Source organism: Engystomops pustulosus, chromosome 8, assembly GCF_040894005.1.
Source record: "Engystomops pustulosus chromosome 8, aEngPut4.maternal, whole genome shotgun sequence".
NCBI classification, from domain to species: domain Eukaryota; kingdom Metazoa; phylum Chordata; class Amphibia; order Anura; family Leptodactylidae; genus Engystomops; species Engystomops pustulosus.
The window spans coordinates 37,009,912-37,032,435 of NC_092418.1; the positions used below are offsets into that span (position 1 = coordinate 37,009,912).

The following is a 22,524-nucleotide window of genomic DNA, read 5'->3' on the forward strand; positions in this document are numbered from 1 at the left end:
ATGATAAAGCTTCCATGACTTGTTGCAGGTCTTATTTTGCCATTAAACAATAGGATAAATAAGAATGTTGTATGATTACGAACAGATTTTTAGAATTTAAGAGCCGGAGCAGTTCTTCAGGGGACGGGATTAATCCTCATGGGATTAATTATTCTCCAAAGATGCCACAAAGTTCTTCATCGGGCGACCAGGAAAATAATTACCGATTTGCCACTCTTTATGTAGTTGACAGGTAGAAGGCTTGGGAGCTTAAGGGCATTCTGGATGTATTTTGTATTACATTAGTAAAATCTTTTATCATAAGCCTCAATATTTACAGTAGTTTTCTTCCAGGATAACCCTGGTTGCTGTAGTATTGGAGCTCCTTTCCATGAACCCCATGGGTTCTGCAGCTTCAGCCATGACCCATGGACAGACATGTTACTATTTTAAGTAGCTTCTCATGGATTCCTGGACAGCCAATTTAGTTTGACAGTCTTCTTGTTCCAAAGCTTAAATAAGTTGTCCAGGAATTGTCTGGATAGGCTATCAATCTGTGATTGGGGAGGAGCAGACATCTGGCAGAAAAATCATGACGCTAAATATCTGTGATGGGAAGTGAGTGGTGTCTGAGACTTTGGGTCCCTAGTATTTTAGAGGCATAAAAAAAGAAGCGAACAGCAAAGGTGTTGTTGAAATGGCTACGATTTACAAGGTCAAGGGACTAAGAAAGACCAGATTTTCTTCCCACTTCCAAGACGCATTCTAGGTGAAATCAGCTAAAGCAGTTGTTGGGACTTGCGCCATATATCTATGGTGGCATCCAGACCATTAGGGGGCCAACCCAACATCAAGCACGAGGGCTTTGACTGCATGCTCATTAATTGAATGAAGCGGAAAGTCAAGCATGTGTCCTACTGCTCCATTCCATTATGTGGTAGTCCACCTTCAACACTCCCATACTATTGAATGGCTCATCCTGATAGTGAGAACTCCCATTCTCCGAATGACTGGGGTGCTGTTCTCGTGATTGTGAGGCTCTCGGATCACCAATCAGAATGTCTTCATGCAAACTTTATAAAACCCCTTTAAGGTCCTTTCAATGTGAATATATTAACTATTTAACGATTCTTCAGAAAGTAAGATCTCAATCTCCTACAGGAATTCTTTGAAGGCATCCTCAATGAATAGCTGAGTAAAACCTGGACTTTAAATAGCATCCGTTTTCCTGATATCTCCTAGGCTACATAAATGTGTATTTAAGACACTATTAATATAATCCTAAGCAGGCGCTGATAGGAGTATTACTTGCTGATAAACCTTTTGCTATAGTGCTGTATCCATATCTAACTTACACAAACTTCTCTGAGCCATTTCTTCTTCTGAAATATACTGTAATCCCCATATCCTTAGAGGAAACTTGACGAAAAAGGAAGGGAAATTAAAACATGAATGCCTCCTTAAGTTCCTTGTAAACAGATCCTCGAATCAGCCAGTCATCTTTGAGAAACGTCCTCCTTCCATTTCTGGAACACCGTCTACAAATGTAATCTTTCCTACTTTTCAGGTTCCATAATTACCAGTTGACCTAGTTCCTTATCTTACACACTTCCAATAAGTCTATGGATAGTCAAGAGAGCAACAGATCGTAGAAAGGCAGGAGGAACTTTCATCAAAGCGACAGAATAATTTTGCTCTGTATTCATTAGGTTTTCGGAAAATTGGAATAAATATTAAACGTTCAGGAGGTTAAGCTCCTATAAGAAAAAAAAATGCAAAGTGGGAAGAATAAAAAAATATGTGATGGATTTCATTATCTACTGTCTGTCTCTTCGTCCTCCAAGTAGGCACGGGTTGATTTAAGGAAGAAGGCAATTTCATGAGCGAGGATGTGCTGGAAATTGATTATCACCGGGCAAGACACTAAAAGGGAAAATAGCCGGTGTCAGTGCACATCTGCGTCTCTGTCCTGCCGTGATAACTGCTTACTTGTACATTTTCACAATATTTTGTTGCATGCAAAACGTACAGTCATAAAGGGGATAAAAAAAAAAAAATTATACAAAAGTAAAGCAGAATATATCTGTTTCTATAGCAACCTGCGGTAATATGGAAGATACAAAGAAACCTTGATTTAGCTTCTACTATCCAAGTCCTAGTTCCCACAAAGTTCTTTATTCTAAGGCTGGCGACATCTCAATCCTTCTGAATGCTGGCCCATGGTTCCCGTTTTTGTTTTTTTTTTACAGTTCACAACAGATATGGTGGATCAGGTCATGATGGAGGACCATGATACTTGTAGAAGAGGTGTGTGATGATTGTATGAGATGTCAATGTATGTATGGTAATATTATGCAACATGAAATAGAAGGGATGATCATGGAAATTCATGTGTGGAACAGCATCCGATCAGCCAACAAATTAGTGGTAACTCATAGGTAGGGGTGCACACCAGATGTTGATCCTAGTTGCCAGAATACAAAAATTCTCATGGGAGGGGGGGGGGTCAAATCATTTTAGACAATTTTGTTTTGCTATCCTAGTGCAGTATGTCAACTAAACTGTCAGGATATAGAAGATGGTAGATGCGCTCACCTTTTTAGCACTTTTTAGGGCGCTTTGAGTGATCTCTAATTAACTGCCGACATCCACCTCCTAGCGGTGATCTGCTCCAGGGGAACACTGGACGCTATCTCGATGCAGCGGAAGGACCCAAATGTAGCTTCGGAGGTATCGGATGTTACTGGCACTCGGACATGTAGAGTTCTTCAGTCAAATTTCTTTTAAAGATATTTTTATTATTATTATGCGTATCGGCTCGGGATTCCAGCCTCGTCAAGCCTCCGAAACTACATTTGGGTCCTTCCACTGCTTTGAAAATAAATGGACTGTCCGTGGAAAAACAACAAAGCGCGTATGGATGTGAAAAACACATGTCTGAATGAACCCGTATTCCAAGTAGTTTCTGCCCAAACTATTGGGCACATTGTTTCTTTTTTTTATCAAGCGACATAGTCCGGCCACAACAGCTATATCACTGATTTAATTTACTAGCATTCCGAATTTTTATTTATATTTGGAATGTGGTGGTTTAATATATGTAAACTGAAATGTCAACTAACATATAAAGCCACCAAGGTGTGGCATAGGCTAGATGCAACAAAATGTCACGCCAGTAAGGTTAACATTCAGTGCCAGTTTCGGGCAGTCTATATGCAAGACGGTAATAATCTGCTCTTCTATTGTATTTTATTCTTTGCAGGAGCAGCTGTATGAAAGCTACAAGCCTGTTACATCTCCAGAACACGTACATAAGAGCTGGTACAACCTGTCCATCGTGGTCGGTAATGAAAACAGGCTGGAGATCTAAGTAGGTGTCATTTGTTCACCCTAACAATGTTGTGGCAGGTGTGATCGCATAAAAACCTGCCAACCGAACTGATCAAAACTGTCAGCGAATCAAAGTGGTTAACAAAATGGAGACTTCTCCTGTCAGGAATCTGCTGCCTTTATCTATCAAGTGATAAGTAAGAGGACAAGGACTTTTACCCATTGCAATCACACCAGACAGGTACAATCCATGGAGACCCCTGGGGTATCCCACATAAATCATAATACATTATTTTTCCCATAATGCTGCAGTAGCCAAGGGGTCTGGGTATTTTTAAAGATGGCATCAACTGTCAACATTAAAGGGGTTTTCTGGCTGTTTAAAAAATATATACGTGGCCCGGGGAAGGGGAGACTGTAAAAAAACAATGGAACCTCTACTTCCATCTTCGGGCAACCAGGCAACAGGCAACCAGAACAGTCCTGCTTTCAGACACTTCTGATAAATCTCCTCCAGTGTTTAACCCCTACACGCACATGGACGTTATAGTATGTCCCTGCAGGTAGATACTTCCCACACCAGGACATGCAATAATGTCCCGCTTCTGACACCGGCTCACGAATGGAGCAGACACCGCGATTGGAGCCGGCTAATAAGTACAATGTGTCACGAGAAAACAATCTTATATCGTTCCCAAGCTATAAACACTTATAGTGACACAGGACAGATTTGGGACCGCATCCTAGAGGCCAAAACAGACTGAGTCCCGTAGGGGTTAAAGTGTAGCTACCAATTATGTTTTGCATGCATAAATGGGACAACATAATATCGTAAACTTCATCTTCAGACTCTTTGTAAAATGTTCAGAAGTTATAACCATCCCAAACTAGTGTGAGATATTCAAGGCAAAAGGAGGGGTGGGGGTGGAATGAAGCTGCAGTTTCTCTCTTCATCTGATTACATACATGGAAGGAATGAAGGAGACATCACACAAAAAATAAGCCTCATCAGGCGATTTTACTAGCTGGAGTCTATATGTTTCGGTCGCTCTCTGAACTAATCTCCTAAAATGATGGGCCCATTATACTCAGACAAAACTCTTGGTCTAACGTACAATCCACAACGCCCGTGCAGTGCCATTACACAATTCTCCTTATTCTGCACCCCTGAGGATACACAGATAGAAAAGTACAGAAGTTCAATTGGTGAATCAGTAGGGGTCCAAGTTCTCGTTACCGGTCAATTGTGGTTGCTGTTTTGTCTCAAAAGAAGTCACATGATCCAGGCCTGTACGTGGCGGCTGTGTACGACACATCACGTGTTTATGTTGATGTCCATCACACTCCATCTATCTTTGAAGCAAGTGGCTGCTCTATGCTAAGTTTCTTCCTTTAATTAGACATAAAAACAGGTTCCAATGAAAGAATTTTTGGCTGTTTAACCAGCGACTTTCTTCTTTTAAGCCATAAACAAATGACATAACTCAAAATAGAAAAAAATCTACTGCAGAGTGGACAACAATGTGACTCTACTACACCGATACCAGAATTATGAGGCTGATACGATATCTTAAGTATCACGATACTCATTACAGATAACAAATATTTTTTATGAACATTGTTTTTTTTTTTTAATCCAAATTGTTAGGGTAGTGGTCACATGGGGCGCTTACGTTGCGTTTAGAAAAGCAATGCAGGCATCTGGGGTTCAACCCGATTGCACATGCGTTTCCAGTGAAGCGCATGCGATCAGAAACGGTCGACCAGTGTTTTGGAGGAGAGCTTTGTTTTGTTTTTTTTTTGTTTTTTAAGACAGTCTATTATATGTATCGTAGAGGTTGTCCTGGTAATATAAATGCAAAATGTTGCCAGTTGGCACACACACCCATAGCTATCTACATCTGTATGCGGTCCATTTTTTCTCAAAGGTGGTGCAAATGCAATGTATTTGCCATGCAAATGTTCTATGGCATTTCCTTAAAGGGTTTTCCCATTTCAGCAAATAAAGATTACCGTTTTTATAATGAAAAGTTATACAATTTTTAAATGTACTTTCTGTATGAAATCCTTACAGTTTTCTAGATCTCTGCTTGCTGTCATTCTATAGAAAGCTTCTACATTTACTTCCAGTGGATAGAAATCTGACCATGGTCACACAGGTGCACGGCTTGTTATATCACACGGCTCTGATTACTCTCTATGAAATAAGTCGTGCACCTGTGTGACCATGGTCAGATTTCTATCCACTGGAAGTAAACAAATAACCTTCCTATAGAATGACAGCAAGCAGAGATCTAGAAAATTGATAGGAATTGATACAGAAATTATACTGGGAAATTGTATAACTTTTCATTATACAAACAATAACATTAATTTTCTGAAATGAGAATACCTCTTTAATTTCCAAAGAGGGCTATAAGGGCTATGGAATTAGTATGGCAGAGTGAGCCATTATACTCTCTCCATGGGATGCCGATGGTTATTATGGCATCTAGGGAAGCCTATCAACATCCCAAAAGGCTGTTCTCACATCCTACTGCCGAGCCCACCAAGCATGAAAGTGGGGGCCAATGTCCTCTGTTTAAGTAGAGAGAAGGTTGCAATAGCATTTGTCCAGGGTGTTGTGGATGGAGAGATGGATGCTCATGTACGTGGTTCTCTACATTTATTTCTACAGGGCAATTGCAGATGGGTGTACATGCCATTTTGATACTCCTATACCTATGAATAGAGAGAGACCCACTGCAGCACCGGGAATGGGAACCCCAAGGCCCTTTTTTGAGAACATTAAATGTAAATGTTTATGATGTGAATCCATCATTGCATGCATTTACTGGCTCACACAAGGCATAGATACCCTACAGCAGGGGTCGGGAACCTATGGCTCGCGAGCCAGATATGGCTCTTTTGATGGCCGCATCTGGCTCGCAGCCGGGGCTCCTATCCAGGGGCTTAACTACAGCTGCAGCAACTGCTAATATGCCTGCCAAGACCAGGCTGTTGTGCCCCCGGCTGTAGTTATGCCCCTGGATGTATTCGGCAGAGCAGCGCAGGGTCCGCGGGGTTAATTCGGGGGCGGCGCCTCCCTCTCCTTCCCTGCAGCAGTCTCCTCCTGTGTGAGAGGGAGGGGAGGAGACTGTCTGCCTGCAGCCAATCCCGGGGCTGGATGTAGCAGCGAGGGAGATTCAGACATAGGAGACGAGAGAGCTGCATACTCCGGAGACATGAAGGAGAAGGAGTCAGCAGCCCAGAATCAGCCAGAGGTAAGTGCTCCCTCCCCCCAGTGTCTCCTCACACTCTGCCTTAACCCCTTAGTGTCCTGTGTGCAGGAGCAGCTAAGAAGCTCCTGAGTGTCCCTTACAGACCCATCGGCATCATCCCCTCATATCTTCCCCCACCACTGCATTTCTACATTAATGTGAGGTTATGCAGCAGCTTAGACACGTTGGCGTCTGTATAGGGATGTTCTGCAGCGGTTGGCTCGTGTATGGGGATGTTCTGCATTGGTTGGCGTCTGTATAGAGAAGTTCTGCTGCGGTTGGCGTCTGTATAGGGAAGTTCTGCTGCGGTTGGCGTCTGTATAGGGATGTTCTGTAGCGGTTGGCGTCTGTATAGGGATGTTCTTCTGAGGTTGGCGTCTGTATAATGATGTTCTGCAGCGGCTGTCGTCTGTATAGGGATGTTCTGTAGCGGTTGGCGTCTGTATAGGGATGTTCTGCTGCGGTTGGCGTCTGTATAGGGATGTTCTGCAGCGGTTGGCGTCTGTATAGGGATGTTCTGCTGCGGTTGGCGTCTGTATAATGATGTTCTGCAGCGGTTGGCGTCTGTATAGGGATGTTCTGCTGCGGTTGGCGTCTGTATAAGGATGTTCTGCAGCGGTTGGCGTCTGTATGGGGATGTTCTGCAGCGGTTGGCGTCTGTATGGGGATGTTCTGCATTGGTTGGCATCTGTATAGGGATGTTCTGCAGCGGTTGGCGTCTGTATAGGGATGTTCTGCTACGGTTGGCGTCTGTATAATGATGTTCTGCAGCGGTTGGCGTCTGTATAATGATGTTCTGCATTGGTTGGCGTCTGTATAGGGATGTTCTGCAGCGGTTGGCGTCTGTATGGGGATGTTCTGCAGCGGTTGGCGTCTGTATGGGGATGTTCTGCAGCGGTTGGCGTCTGTATAGGGATGTTCTGCAGCGGTTGGCGTCTGTATGGGGATGTTCTGCAGCGGTTGGCTCGTGTATGGGGATGTTCTGCAGCGGTTGGCGTCTGTATAGGGATGTTCTGCAGCGGTTGGCTCGTGTATGGGGATGTTCTGCATTGGTTGGCGTCTGTATAGGGATGTTCTGCAGCGGTTGGCTCGTGTATGGTGATGTTCTGCATTGGTTGGCGTCTGTATAGGGATGTTCTGCAGCGGTTGGCTCGTGTATGGGGATGTTCTGCATTGGTTGGCGTCTGTATGGGGATGTTCTGCATTGGTTGGCGTCTGTATAATGATGTTCTGCAGCGGTTGGCGTCTGTATAGGGATGTTCTGCTGCGGTTGGCGTCTGTATAGGGATGTTCTGCTGCGGTTGGCGTCTGTATAAGGATGTTCTGCAGCGGTTGGCGTCTGTATGGGGATGTTCTGCAGCGGTTGGCGTCTGTATAGGGATGTTCTGCATTGGTTGGCGTCTGTATAGGGATGTTCTGCAGCGGTTGGCGTCTGTATAATGATGTTCTGCAGCGGTTGGCGTCTGTATAGGGATGTTCTGCAGCGGCTGTCGTCTGTATAGGGATGTTCTGCAGCGGTTGGCGTCTGTATGGGGATGTTCTGCAGCGGTTGGCGTCTGTATGGGGATGTTCTGCAGCGGTTGGCGTCTGTATGGGGATGTTCTGCAGCGGTTGGCGTCTGTATGGGGATGTTCTGCAGCGGTTGGCGTCTGTATGGGGATGTTCTGCAGCGGTTGGCGTCTGTATGGGGATGTTCTGCAGCGGTTGGCGTCTGTATGGGGATGTTCTGCAGCGGTTGGCGTCTGTATGGGGATGTTCTGCAGCGGTTGGCGTCTGTATGGGGATGTTCTGCAGCAGTTGGCTCATGTATAGGGACAAGCTCGAATGTAAATTATCTATTTTTTATTTTACAGGGAATTATCATTGTTTTGGTCCAGTGGGAGCTTAGTACGGGAGGGGGGGGGGGGGGGGGACACTCCTTGCTGTACTAATGACTGCTGGAGCCATTGTCCCTTTAAGCATATTGTACGGCTCTCGCAGAATTATATTTTAAAATATGTGGCGCTTATGGCTCTCTCAGCCAAAAAGGTTCCTGACCCCTGCCCTACAGGTTACTCATGTCTTCAGCAGAATGTGCCGACTTCATTCCACCACGAACTATAGCATGAAAATATATGGGTATAAAACAACTTTGATGTGTTTAAAAGAAAAAAACAACACACACACATACTCTACAATATCCCTGCACCCCTCCCCCCCCCAGGCAAAGGGTGTCTCATCTTCACAGTCGTTCCCAAACCGTATTTTTAACCTCCCGACCCAGTGGAGGACAACTCCAGAAAGAGTGTCTAAGCAGTAATCTGGCCTAAGCTACCACCCAGGACTGCATGATGATTGCGATGTTCGGAATATAATCCGCAGACAGCAAAACAGAAGTTCAAAGCCACGTACGCCATTGCTTTTCCAACTTTTTAAGGTTCTTGCTTTCAATTAGTATATTTCTCCATTCTAATAATTAATTTGTGCTACTAGTTGTTTAAATTTGGGAGGAGAGATGTTGAGGCAGTGGGCAGCCAGTACCTTTCTTCTGAGGTTGTGCCTAAAGGTACACTCCTTTTCATACCACCCAGTTCCATTAGGCACTGACCCTTGACACACTGGCTGGTATCCCCAAAGACCTCATGCACACGACCGCCAGGGGGACGTATGTACGGCTGTGGTGAACAGGCTCGGGACGGTGAGCGCAACACGGCCACGAGCAAAGAACGCTCACAGCTTCCTCCTCTCCCGTGCACTGACGTTTGCCCGCCGTGCCGTACCCTTATAAGAAGCCGAAGAAAGAAGTAAGCAGGGGCACCAGCAGCCAACCCTGGTGTACAGACCAGCTCGTTTGCATAAAAAAAATAATCCAAATGACAGATTACAGGGTAACAGGAAAGGTTCACCTGCAGGTGATTTGGATGCTGGCAGATTTGTATGTACGTTTCATATCCAGCTTATACATTTATATCTAAAAGCATAGGAGCGCAAGTCATTGCGACTGACAATATCAAGCCGTGTACTCTGTATCTGGGAAGTAATATATTATGCCTTTTGGCAGATTCAATAAATAGGGATTAAGGCCACATCAAAACTCTTCAGGCAAAGCGTGTTTCTCCGCATTGGAGGGCAGATCAGATACCAGTAATATGTTTCTGTAAATCTCATACAAAACATACTGGGGATCTGAGTGAAGTATTTCTTCTCCAACAAAGCAGACAAGGACACATCCCCATGAATTATTTATCAATATTAAGGCACACTACCTGCTTTATGAAACATCTCTAATAGCTCTTGTCGGAGTGATTTTTCCAGGTTGAAATAGTTGTTATCTTCATCAGGATTCTTGAGAAACAGAGGGATGTGCTGAAGAATGATGACTCGCTGGCACTGCCGCAGTTTGGCCTTGGTCAGCTGCTCGCAGAGCCACTTGTCCTGATTCTCCTTCTCTTCGGGGCACTTTTCGGCATCAAAGAACAACTGTGTGTTTAAGACAAGAAAGAAAACTCCGCCAACCCAGAAGGAGAAGTAGTCATCGCCCCAGTTGTTGCAGAAGGTCTGTATAGTCTCAGGGGTCGGAGCGTTCCCAATGTCATGGTTGCCACTGACAAACACCATTGGGATGTCCGGGTTGGTCTTCAGGAGGCAAGTCTTCAGATCACGTTCTTGAGCTTCTTTCCATTCAATTCCTAAAAAAATATACTAGAATAAGACTCATTGTGTATTATAGTGTATAAGTATATACAGCAAGATATTATAATAATGCATTTACTTTACCGCAAGAAGATAAAACATCATTCACAAACAAGATCATATCAGCTTTTCAGATTAGACTTTGTACCTTAAGGGGAGGAGATAAGCTGTGACGTCATCAAATGTCTGTAGTGATGTAATGATGAGTCAGTGTTATCTATATAGAGGTCATTGTACAGGGAGGGGGAGGAGATAAGCTGTGACATCATCTATTGTCAGTAGTGATGTAATGATGGGTCAGTGTTATCTATATAGAGGACATTGTACAGGGAGGGGGGAGGAGATAAGCTGTGACATCTATTGTCAGTAGTGATGTAATGATGGGTCAGTGTTATCTATATAGAGGTCATTGTACAGGGAGGGGGAGGAGTAGATAAGCTGTGACATCATCTATTGTCAGTAGTGATGTAATGATGGGTCAGTGTTATCTATATAGAGGTCATTGTACAGGGAGGGGGAGGAGATAAGCTGTGACATCATCTATTGTCAGTAGTGATGTAATGATGGGTCAGTTTTATCTATATAGAGGTCAAGGTGGATCTTCTGATGTAAACATATCTTACTTGTAGTGACCAGAGACAAAATTGGAGTTAGTTTTTAATATAAATATAAAAATACCTTAAAAATACCTTAAAAATAAGTTTAGCATAAAACAAGCAAAACAATAAAAAAAGCACATTCCCTTTAACATACTATTTAAACTTTACTTTTAACCAATCTAATAAAAACTTTCTTTCTTACAAAATTCTCTGCCAAAAGTTTATTCTTTTGCAAAACAAAAAACTTTAGAATACGGTTAAATTTAAACTGTTTAGGTGCTAAAAGAAATATACGGCCAGAAATAAAGAAAAATGGAGCAAAAACAAATGAAGAAAGAGCATTTCCAAGCATAATTCACTTTAGTTGATAAGAGAAGACGACTGAGGGAGTTAACAAGGCCTGAAAGAAATGCCATTGTAACCAGGAAATTGCAGTGAAATCCGGGGCCCTATTTTGCCTGCCACGCTATGGCTCAAGTTTATGTGTTATTAAAGTAGTTTTCTTGAAGCATTTTTCTGCCTTTTGAAATCCACTAGTGTCCATTTAGCTGCCTGTGTGTGCACATTATTGCTTCACCTTGTGCTGGGAAAATAACCTCCATGCTTCATTTCGGCACACATGCTCCTCAAAAAAAGTATTGCTTCATCCATCACTCCCGCCATCACTTAACACTTTCATATTAACGATGGGGGGGGGGGAAATAACAAAAATTTTGGAGAAACTTTGGCGCTTGAATTTATGCGGAAACAGATCTATGCGACTGGAAAGGTCACTTTACTTAGGAAATAAGCAGAAAAATATCCTTCATTGCTAAAATATCACACTGCTTCATCTGCCGATTGTATCTTCTTTTAGAGGAGATGCTGGTTTGACTAGTTTTCCCTAAAAATGTAAAATATACATTGTTTATTTGTAAAAGCTTTACATGTCATTATGTCTTCTGCCGAGCTCTAAGTCTTCTGGGGAGCTCTAAGCGAGTGGTGATGCACTATCCTCAGGAAAGGACCCCAATATCGAGTTGTTGGGGGTCATACATCCAACACCCCCAACCGATCGCAAGTACTAACCCTTTGATTGACAGCGCACAGCCATCTTTGTTGTTATCGCCACTCCCCGTGACGTTATGGGGGTGCGGCAATTGGTTGGGTCTTTGTAAGACCCGAGGCTGTATACTGTAGCTTCTGCAGATGCATTACAATGCGGCTGGAACATTGTAATGATTCATATGTAGAAACATACAGTAGTATTGGTAGTATATAGTATAAACGATCAGACTGTCTTGGGTTAAAGTACCCTAGACGCAGAGGTCCCCAACCGCCGGTCCGCGGACCAGGACCGGGCCGTTGGAATTCATCAGCCGGTCCGCGCAGGGGCGGCACCGGCCAGCACTGATCTCCCGCAACAGACGGGACCACGTTGCAGCCCTCTGTCCGGTACCTTGCTCCCCGACGCTGCCGGCACCTTACAACGGCCCCCAGACCCTGCCGGCACCGAGCTCCCCCCCCCTCCAGGCTTTCGGCTCCCTGCTCCCCCTGCCCCCGCTCAAGCTCCAGGCTCCTTTCTCGCTCCCTCCGCTAAATTCCTCCCTGCTCCTGGCTCTCCGCTCCCTCCGGTTCCGGGCTCTCCGCTCCCTTGGCCCCCCGCTCCCGGCTCTCCACTGCCGTCTCAACCTGTCTCTTCTAACGCCCCACCCCCCTCCAGGCTCTCGGCTCCCTGCCCCTGCATAAGCTCCCCTACCGCTCCCTCCGCTCTCGGCTCTCCGCTCCCTCTGCCACCCCGCTCCCGGTTCTCGGCTCTTGACCTACCCGATTCCGGCTCTCCGCTCCCGGCTCCCCTTCCACTCCCGTCTCAACTCGGCTCTGCTAAAGTCCCCCCCCCCCTCCAGGCTCCCTGCTCCCCCTTAAGCTCCAGGCTCCCTAGCCTCCCGGCTCTCATGACCTACCCGCTCCCGGCTACCTCACTGCGCCACCACCGCTGCAGGTCAAGGCACCGAAATTTCCAAGAACACAATAGAGAGGTAAGGTTACTTTATCTTTGCATATATATGTGTAATATGTGTATATATGTGTATATATGTGTAAATATATGTAATATATATATTACATTATTATATATATACACTCACCGGCCACTTTATTAGGTACACCTGTCCAACTGCTCGTTAACACTTAATTTCTAATCAGCCAATCACATGGAGGCAACTCAGTGCATTTAGGCATGTAGACATGGTCAAGACAATCTCCTGCAGTTCAAACCAAGCATCAGTATAGGGAAGGAAGGTGATTTGAGTGCCTTTGAACGTGGCATGGTTGTTGGTGCCAGAAGGGCTGGTCTGAGTATTTCAGAAACTGCTGATCTACTGGGATTTTCACGAACAACCATCTCTAGGGTTTAAAGAAAATGGTCCGAAAAAGAAAAAACATCCAGTGAGCGGCAGTTCTGTGGGCGGAAATGCCTTGTTGATGCCAGAGGTCAGAGGAGAATGGGCAGACTGGTTCGAGCTGATAGAAAGGCAACAGTGACTCAAATCGCCACCCGTTACAACCAAGGTAGGCAGAAGAGCATCTCTGAATGCACAGTACATCGAACTTTGAGGCAGATGGGCTACAGCAGCAGAAGACCACACCGGATGCCACTCCTTTCAGCTAAGAACAGCAAACTGAGGCTACAATTTGCACAAGCTCATCGAAATTGGACAGTAGAAGATTGGAAAAACGTTGCCTGGTCTGATGAGTCTCGATTTCTGCTGCGACATTCGGATGGTAGGGTCAGAATTTGGCGTCAATAACATGAAAGCATGGATCCATCCTGCCTTGTATCAACGGTTCAGGCTGGTGGTGGTGGTGTCATGGTGTGGGGAATATTTTCTTGGCACTCTTTGGGCCCCTTGGAACCAATTGAGCATCGTTGCAACGCCACAGCCTACCTGAGTATTGTTGCTGACCATGTCCATCCCTTTATGACCACAATGTACCCAACATCTGATGGCTACTTTCAGCAGGATAATGCGCCATGTCATAAAGCTGGAATCATCTCAGACTGGTTTCTTGAACATGACAATGAGGTCACTGTACTCAAATGGCCTCCACAGTCACCACATCTCAATCCAGTAGAGCATCTTTGGGATGTTGTGGAACGGGAGATTCGCATCATGGATGTGCAGCCGACAAATCTGCGGCAACTGTGTAATGCCATCATGTCAATATGGACCAAAATCTCTGAGGAATGCTTCCAGCACCTTGTTGAATCTATGCCACGAAGAATTGAGGCAGTTCTGAAGGCAAAAGGGGGTCCAACCCGTTACTAGCATGGTGTACCTAATAAAGTGGCCGGTGAGTGTATATGTGTGTGTATATATGTGTGTTTGTATATATGTGTATGTATGTGTGTATATATGTATGTGTATATGCTGTATCTACTGTTTGTTTATGTGTATATATGCTGTATGTATATGTAGCATTTATACTACATGGCAGTACTCGGTATGCATTTTATACTACATGGCGGCACGCTGTATCTATTTTATACTACATGGCGGCACGCTGTATGCATTTTATACTACATGGCGGCACGCTGTATGCATTTTATACTACATGGCGGCACGCTGTATGCATTTTATACTACATGGCGGCACGCTGTATGCATTTTATACTACATGGCGGCACGCTGTATGCATTTTATACTACATGGCGATACGCTGTATGCATTTTATACTACATGGCGATACGCTGTATGCATTTTATACTACATGGCGATACGCTGTATGCATTTTATACTACATGGCGGTACGCTGTATGCATTTTATACTACATGGCGATACGCTGTATGCATTTTATACTACATGGCGATACGCTGTATGCATTTTGCATTGCTTTATTTTTACACCAAACCAATATGATGGATCTGGTCCGGACACTTCCTTGATATCTTATATTATAAGCTCCACCCCTCCATAACCCCACCCCATATGACCAAAGCCCCGTGTCCCCCCCCCCCCCGGGCCATGGAAAACTGGTGCAAAAAAGGTTGGGGACCTCTGCCCTAAACTGTAAAAATCCTAAACATGTTTAGGTATCGCCGCATTTCAAAATGCCCAATCTATTAAAATATATAAACACAGTTATTGCCGGCGGTGAATCCCATGACGGAAAATAGTATCCAAATGTCCGAAACATCACTTTTACACCATTTTACATCACATAAAAAAATGTAATAAAAGTGCTAAAAAGGTTGCACAGTCCTCAAAATGGTAGAAATGAAAAGCTCATTTTGCAAAAAATTACACCTCACGCGGCTCCGTACGCCAAAGTGTGAAAAAGTTATTAGCGTCAGAAGATGGTGAAACAATTATTTTTTCATACACATTGTTTTCTTTTTTGAAAAATGTATTAAAAGGAAATTTACCATTTGCTTTTATGCATTATATGAACCAAACACACCTTAAGAGTGCTGTAGCTACACTGATGCAGAAACATATCTTGTTTAATCCCTGTGCTGAGAGGTTTTGCTGCCCCGGCTGCCCCGGGTACTTCTCCTCTTACCCCAATAATGCACCGTTCCAGCCTTTTTCTGCCCAGCATAAGCAGAGAAAACATCATCATTGCGTTGTCCCTGACAGGCAGAAGTAATCAATCACTGCACCATCTCCAAGCTGATGTGTATGAGTAATCCATCTCAGGTTGATTAGTCCTGTCTGGACTGTTCAGGAAGCTCTGTGGAATGTGTAAATGTATGGCAACCTACATCCACCCAGCTTTCCCAAGGTCCTGAATTGTATAATTGTTTTTTGAGCAAAACCACTTGGATCAAAGATTAAACAAGATATGTTTCTGCATCAGTGTAGCTATAGCATTCTCAAGTTATGTTTGGTTCACAATGCATAAAAACAAATGGTAGATTTCCTTTAAAAGACAATAAAACCTATATAAATTTGGTATCACAGTGATCATACCAAACCAAAGAATAAAGCTATTAAATTGTGAGCCCAATGGGGACCGGGACTGATTTGACAAGCTCTGTGTAATCTGTGTGCGCAATATAAATTACGGAATCATTATTATTATACACTACACATGTTATTTGCAGCGCACAGCAGGGGCGTCGCTAGGCTAAAAGATCCGGGGCTCGTGCCCCGGATCTTTTGGCCTGTGCCCCGGATCAGCGGCACTCTTGTCCCACTGTCCGGGTCCTCACCCCTCTCCTACTTCTATCTGCGTCCCTTCCGGGCACAGACAGAGGCGAGCGCTGCAGTGAAGAATGGAGCTATAAGCTCCGTCCTTCACTACACATAGCAGGAGACACGGTGACGTCATTAAACCGCGTCTCCTGCTTCTACCAGCTGACTAAAGCGCTGGGAGCTGGAGATGCGGTGTGATGACGTCACCGCGACTCATTCCCGCACAGCGAGAAGAGGAGAGAGGCAAGAAGAAGACAGGTGAGCATTAAGTTTTTTTTTTTTTTAATTCACAGTGTAGGAATTTGCTAGGGGGTGCCCAATTTGCTCGGGGGACAGGGGCTGGGGGACATTAAATGACCGGGGTCATAATTTCTGGAATGCTATGGGGACATTAATTTAATTTATGTGTGTATATGGACCATTTCTCAAGGGGGGGTATATTAATTTATGTGGGGGATATTATCCATTGTCAGGGGGAATCCATTACTGGGGAGCTAATGGAAACATTAATTTCTTGGGGGGGGACTTGTGGGGGATATCAATAGCTGGTGGAGGGGGCCATCAATTGCTGAGAGGGGCTGGTTGGGGAAAATTCCATTGCTGGGGGGGCATCCGTGCTTGGAGGCTGGCATGGAATATTAATTTTGTGAGGCAGGGGAGGCTGTGGATGACATCCATTGCTTGGGAGGTAATGGTAACATTAATTTCTGGGGGGTTTGTGGGACACATCATTTGCTGAGTGGGGGGCGTATCAATTGCTGAGGATCTATGGGGCACATCCATTGCTTGCTGGGGGTGGGGCTGAAGACAACATCAAATGCTGAGAGGGGCTGATGAGGGTACATCTATTGCAGCGGGAATGGGGGGGGACATCTGTTCCTCGGGGGTAGGGTGGAATATTAATTTCTGGGGGGGCTATATATGACATACATTGATGGGGAGCTAATGGGAACATTCATTTCTGGGGGGATTTATGGGAGACATCAATTGCTTGGAGGGGGGAAACGTCAATTGCTGGGTGTCTATGGGGCACATGCATTGCTGGGGGTGGGGACAACCATTTCTGAGGGGCTGGGGGGTATTCATTGTTGGGGTTTTGGGGGCATATACCTTTTTGAAGGGGTACATCAATTGCGGGGGGGCTTTGGGGGACACCAATTACTGGGATGTGATGGGATGGCATCAATAAGTGTGAGGGGCAGGAGGGACATCCATTGTTGTGGGGGCTGCAGAGAATATGAATTTCTTTGGGGATTCTTAATTTCCCATTATATATATAACATTATATACTGGAGGGTTGTGGGGACATCTCTTATTGGTGAGACTTATTTCATGTGGGAGAATTATTCAGTGGGTGGGGGGCATTAATTAGTGTGGGGATTTTTCGGCGGCTCCTAATTAGATAATTAGAAAGGGTCACTTGGTAGGGGCATTATCAAGGTGAGAGGTATTAAGTGCATTATTACATGTTAGGCCATGTTTAGGGAACATTATCAGGTAGGGTGTAATGTAAAGTATGGGGCCAATGTATTGCGGAGGGTCAGTTATTGTGGGGGCGGCCACAATGGGGACAATGTAGTATGTGTAAACTAGAATGAATAGTATATATATGTGGGTTATTCTTAGAAGGTGATTTGGGGTTGTGGGGCTAAATCAGGCCAGTATATTGTACATTGCTACAATTTTAGGCTTATAAATTGTGGATTCTTACAGTGGATTCGAGTGAGTGTGTTAGGGGTAGCAGAAGGATAACTGTGTTAGGGGACCAAGATATAGGAACAATGAAGAACATAAGATGCCTGTGTGGTAAACTTTACAGGGAGGAGACTTGGTGATGCTGGGGCTAATGGAGAAGATAGAGAACAACTACAGTCCGAGGACACATCACCTGCAGGCAATAGATGGAATTGGTTTTGGCGGGAAACTCATTTGAGGGGTTATGTACAAAAATGGTCACTACTGTCAATTTAATACAAATGCATTGGGGCCCGTGCCCCAGATCTTTTGCCATCCTAGCAACGCCCCTGGCGCACAGTAAAAGACATAAAAACTCCCCACCTGTTCAGTCCTGTCACTTCCATAGTGCTGTGTGGGGGACCAACAACCAAAAATCAGATGATGCTAAATCTAATGAGGCCTATTAAATCCCCCTCTGAATTAGTCCCTTCTAAAAACAAATCCCAAGTGTCTCTGTAAAGGAAAAAATTAAAGGAAGGGGGTGGGGGGTGGTTGATGTTAAGACTGGAACCCCAACACAATGTAAATGCTGTTTTCATTTGTTACAAACCTCAAAAACCTATCCAGTGGAAGTAAATAGAAAAAGCTTCTATAGAAGGAAAGCAAGCAGAGATCTTGATATCAGAGGAATTGACATGGGCAGCAAGGTGTCTTAGTGGTTAGCATTACAACTTTGTAGCTCTGGGGTCCTGGGTTCAAGTCCCAGGGTCAACATCTGCAAAGAGCTTGTATGTTCTCTCCGTGTTTGCGTGGGTTTCCTATGGGGTCCTCCAGTTTCCTCCCACATACTGGTAGGTCTATTAGACTGTGAGCCCCATTGGGGACATTGACTGATTTGGCAACCTCTGTGCAGCGGTGCGTAATCTGTGTGCGCTATACAAATAAAGGAATTATTAAAAATTCGAAAAGTGAATAACTTTTACTTACACAAACCATATCAATATTTGCTGATAATGGAGAACCCCTTTAAGGGGTTAAAGAATACATTTACTAAGTTTTCTTTTGTCTAATATTAAACACTGCATAAAAATTGCAAAGAACATTGCAAAAAAAATTGCAAACAATAAGACTAATATATATTTATTATTATTCTAAGGTGCCGTATATATAACTATATAACATTATAAACAGTAGACAAGGTATAATGTAAGAGATATGGATCTCTCTTAGTTCTTCCCTCTTAGTAAGTCTAAGTCAAGAATTTGTTCATTTGGATGGAAATTGTGTTTAAAGTTTCCAATTTTCCAAAATAGCCCTGGACAAATATAACGAATAATAGAAAGTCAGTGGAGCGTCAGCAATAGCATTATGTGGCTACAATGTACAAGACCAATGCCTATAAGGGCAAGAGCAGGCAACCTCACATCACTGTATCATAAAATATCTGCGATGGTCATCGATTCACTCATAATTGAGTATTAATATCTTAGGTGAGTACACACTTTATATGGAGAGATGACTTGTTACAGGAGAAGACTTGGAGTAACCACACACATCAGTTCCTAAAGTTTACTTTTTATGCATTATCGCTACCCAAGGAATTCTTCAGTACTGACCCATCATGCAACTTATTCATGCAATAAATTGAAAGACGACACAAGCCAAGAAAGGGATGTGAGCATTTGGTTCTGCAGATAATGTTAAAGCCCCTCTGAGAGCAGTCATGTTTACAACACGCTGCGGGAAGTCAAGCAGAAAGAGCACTTGTGGCCAATATGATAAAGAACCATTAAAAATGCCGGAGAGACCCGAGTTATCAGTAATCGCTGATTACTAGTCTAACAGCGCTGTGCACGCAACAATGAGTGTCCAAGTACCCACAACAAAGTATCCGGCAACCACATAAAGGGGTAAAAACTATTCTTTTTCCACCAGAAGAATCCCTTGCTTCATAAGAAAAAACTAATAACAAAAAAAAAAAAAAAAAGGAATATAGACTATACACTGGCAGAACCATATTAAACGCAGCCCTTTTCCGTTTTTTTACACTGCACCTTCCAAAACCAATAACTTTTTTTTCCCATTTATAATTTCTCCATTTATAGATTTGTTCTCTTTCGAATAAACTATTCAAATGTAATACTCCACGCAATGTACTGGAAAGCTGGAAAAAAATTCCATAAAAGATGAAAGTGATGGAAATTATGCCGCTCTGTTAGAGGCTTTCTCTGTATAGTCCAAATAACACTTCCTCTTCATTCTTTGGGTCAGTAAGATAAAAGTAGATAAAAACTCCCTAATTTTATTATGTTTTGATACATTAAAAAATATATTTATTTTGACATACAAACACCTGTAACTTTTTAATAACTTTGTGCAGAAGATCACCACAGTCACGGTGCCTGGATCTAGGAGTAAGTTTTACCCATACTTGATGGTAGATTTTCTTTAAATGGTTTATGCCTTAAATCAAGCTGTTAGGCCCACAAGTAGTCGTCTTCCGGTTATGGACTGTGTCTGGATGCTGCATAAATAATTGGGCCGGTCCAGAATTTTAACATCTGCTTTAGCTATTAGTTGGCCACATCAGGTATGTGAGGGTAGCAAGTTCAAGTCCCAGGGTCAACATCTGCAAAGAGTTTGTATGTTCTCTCCGTCTTTGCGCGGGTTTCCTCCGGTTTCCTTCCACACTCCAAAACATACCGGTAAGTTGATTAGATTGCGAGCCCATTGTGAACAGGGACCGATTTGGCAAGTTCTGTGCAGCGCTGCGTTATGTGTGTGCGCCATATAAATAAAGGAATTATTATATTCCTTGTGCCCCAAAACCACCTGAAAAGTGCATTTTCAAAATGTATTTCATAAATTTAAAAAATGGGGTATGCTTACAAAAGGCCTCATAGGAGTTGCCAAAATTGGCGGGTTGGGGGGGTCCAGTTTCTAGCAGATATTTATTGGGCAAGAAGAAGTCACCAGGGTCCCTGTTCTCCTTTATGGTGAGGGTGCAAATAATTAGAACCCTATGGGGCACATTTACTTACCCGGTCCATTCGCGTTCCAGCGGCGGCTTCTCTGACGAGCGTTCGGGTCTTCCGGCGATTCATGAAGGTCCTGCGCCTGATGTCCACCAGGTGTCGCTGCTGCGCCGAGGTCCGCCGAGTTGCGTCGAAGTTCACTGATCTCTTCCTGGTGCATGCAAGTATGGCCCGTGCGACCAATTTTTTGTTTTAAATGCGGCGGTTTTTCCGAATCCGTCGGGTTTTCGTTCGGCCACGCCCCCCGATTTCCGTCGCGTGCATACCAGCGCCGATGCGCCACAATCCGATCGCATGCGCCAAAAACCCATGGCAATTCATGGAAAATCGGCGCAAATCGGAAATATTCGGGTAACACGTCGGGAAAACACAAATCGGGCCCTTAGTAAATGACCCCCTATATATTAGATAATTGTAGCATATCTCATCATTATAACCGCCTTGTTGTTTTATAAGGGCTTAATGTGATTATGATAATTATTCATACTGAGACTAATTCCGCTCCTTTATCAGGTTTTAATGCGGAGGTTCCTTTAACCAGAACTGTAGGCATTTTAATAACTTGTAATCCACTTCCAAAACAAAAACTTTTTGGTGTCTGAAGCCTTGATGAATGCATCTGTTGATCCGTTCTACAGCGGCACATCCCTTAGTATCCATGTTGTCACACAATATCCGATTAAAGTGTAACACTGCAGCCCCCAAGGGCTATGCAGAGATTTTAATGAGATGTCATGCTCGATAACAATCCCTCAGACTTCTTATTACTGTGCCGTGCAAGGGAGATAGGTTTAGCTTTAAATGTGACATCTTCACCTTAATCCCTCCCTTCTGACCTGCCCATAATATACAAAAACAAAAATCCTCTCCGCTTTGTTTTAAGGGACATTGCAGATTGTCAGCAGTTAAATGACATAAATAATATATCTGATAAGGGGTCGGGAATAATTGTGATAACTCTGACAACCTTGTCCTGAATTACAATGAATTAGATGGGAGTAGGCCAACTTTAGAAAATCATTTAAACCTGCACGTGATGTGGGATCACCCCTTTAATATGGACAAGTTGTGACATTAGGTGCCATGGTTGTTATTGTCTGCAATGTGCAGCTGATAACTTAAAGCGGTATGCTAAGCATCTCTGGGAACTCTTTCAAGACTGTTGGAAGATCATTTCTGGTGACTACCTCTTGAACTCATCAAGAGAATGCCAGGAGTGTGCAAAGCAGTAATCAAAGCAAAAGGTGGTTACTTTGAAGAACCTTGAATTCCACATGTGTTAATTCATCGTTTTGATGAATAGTTTTAGAAGTGCCTCCTTTGAATTAGGTGTGTCCAAACTTTTGGTTTGTACTGTATGTGGAGAAAACCACATACAGCCAAATACAATCACCTGCCAAATACAACCCCAACAGTGACACATGGTGGTGGCAGCATCAGGCTATGGGGGCAGGGACAGGACCACTGGTTGCAATTAAAGGAAAGATGAATGCGGCCAAGTACAAATATATCCTGGATGAATACCTCTTCCAGAGTGCTCTGGACCTCAGATTGAGTCTTCCAACAAGAATATGAAGCACACAAAATGGTTTCCACCAACGTTCACCATCCAACCTAAGGGAACCGGGGAGGATCTGCACAGGATCCCCAAATCTATAGAGATTAATGAAGCTCATGCGCGGCCGACTGCTCCATTAGTCTGAGGAGCAGGGAGGGGGTGGGTCGGAGCACTCGTTCTCACGATCTGCGGGGGTCTCAGCACTGAGACCCCACTGGATAGGGCCTAACTTGCCTT

At 44.0% G+C, this 22,524-nt stretch overlaps 1 protein-coding gene across 1 annotated transcript in view; it reads right to left on the minus strand.

The window, feature by feature from the left end:
- The window catches only part of CPPED1 (calcineurin like phosphoesterase domain containing 1), a 55,416-nt gene that overhangs the window by 14,865 nt on the left and 18,027 nt on the right, over nt 1-22,524 (minus strand). The window contains exon 3 of the mRNA XM_072120681.1: nt 9,815-10,237. Within this exon, the coding sequence (XP_071976782.1) occupies nt 9,815-10,237 (423 nt within the window). The remainder of the gene's footprint in view (nt 1-9,814; nt 10,238-22,524) is intronic.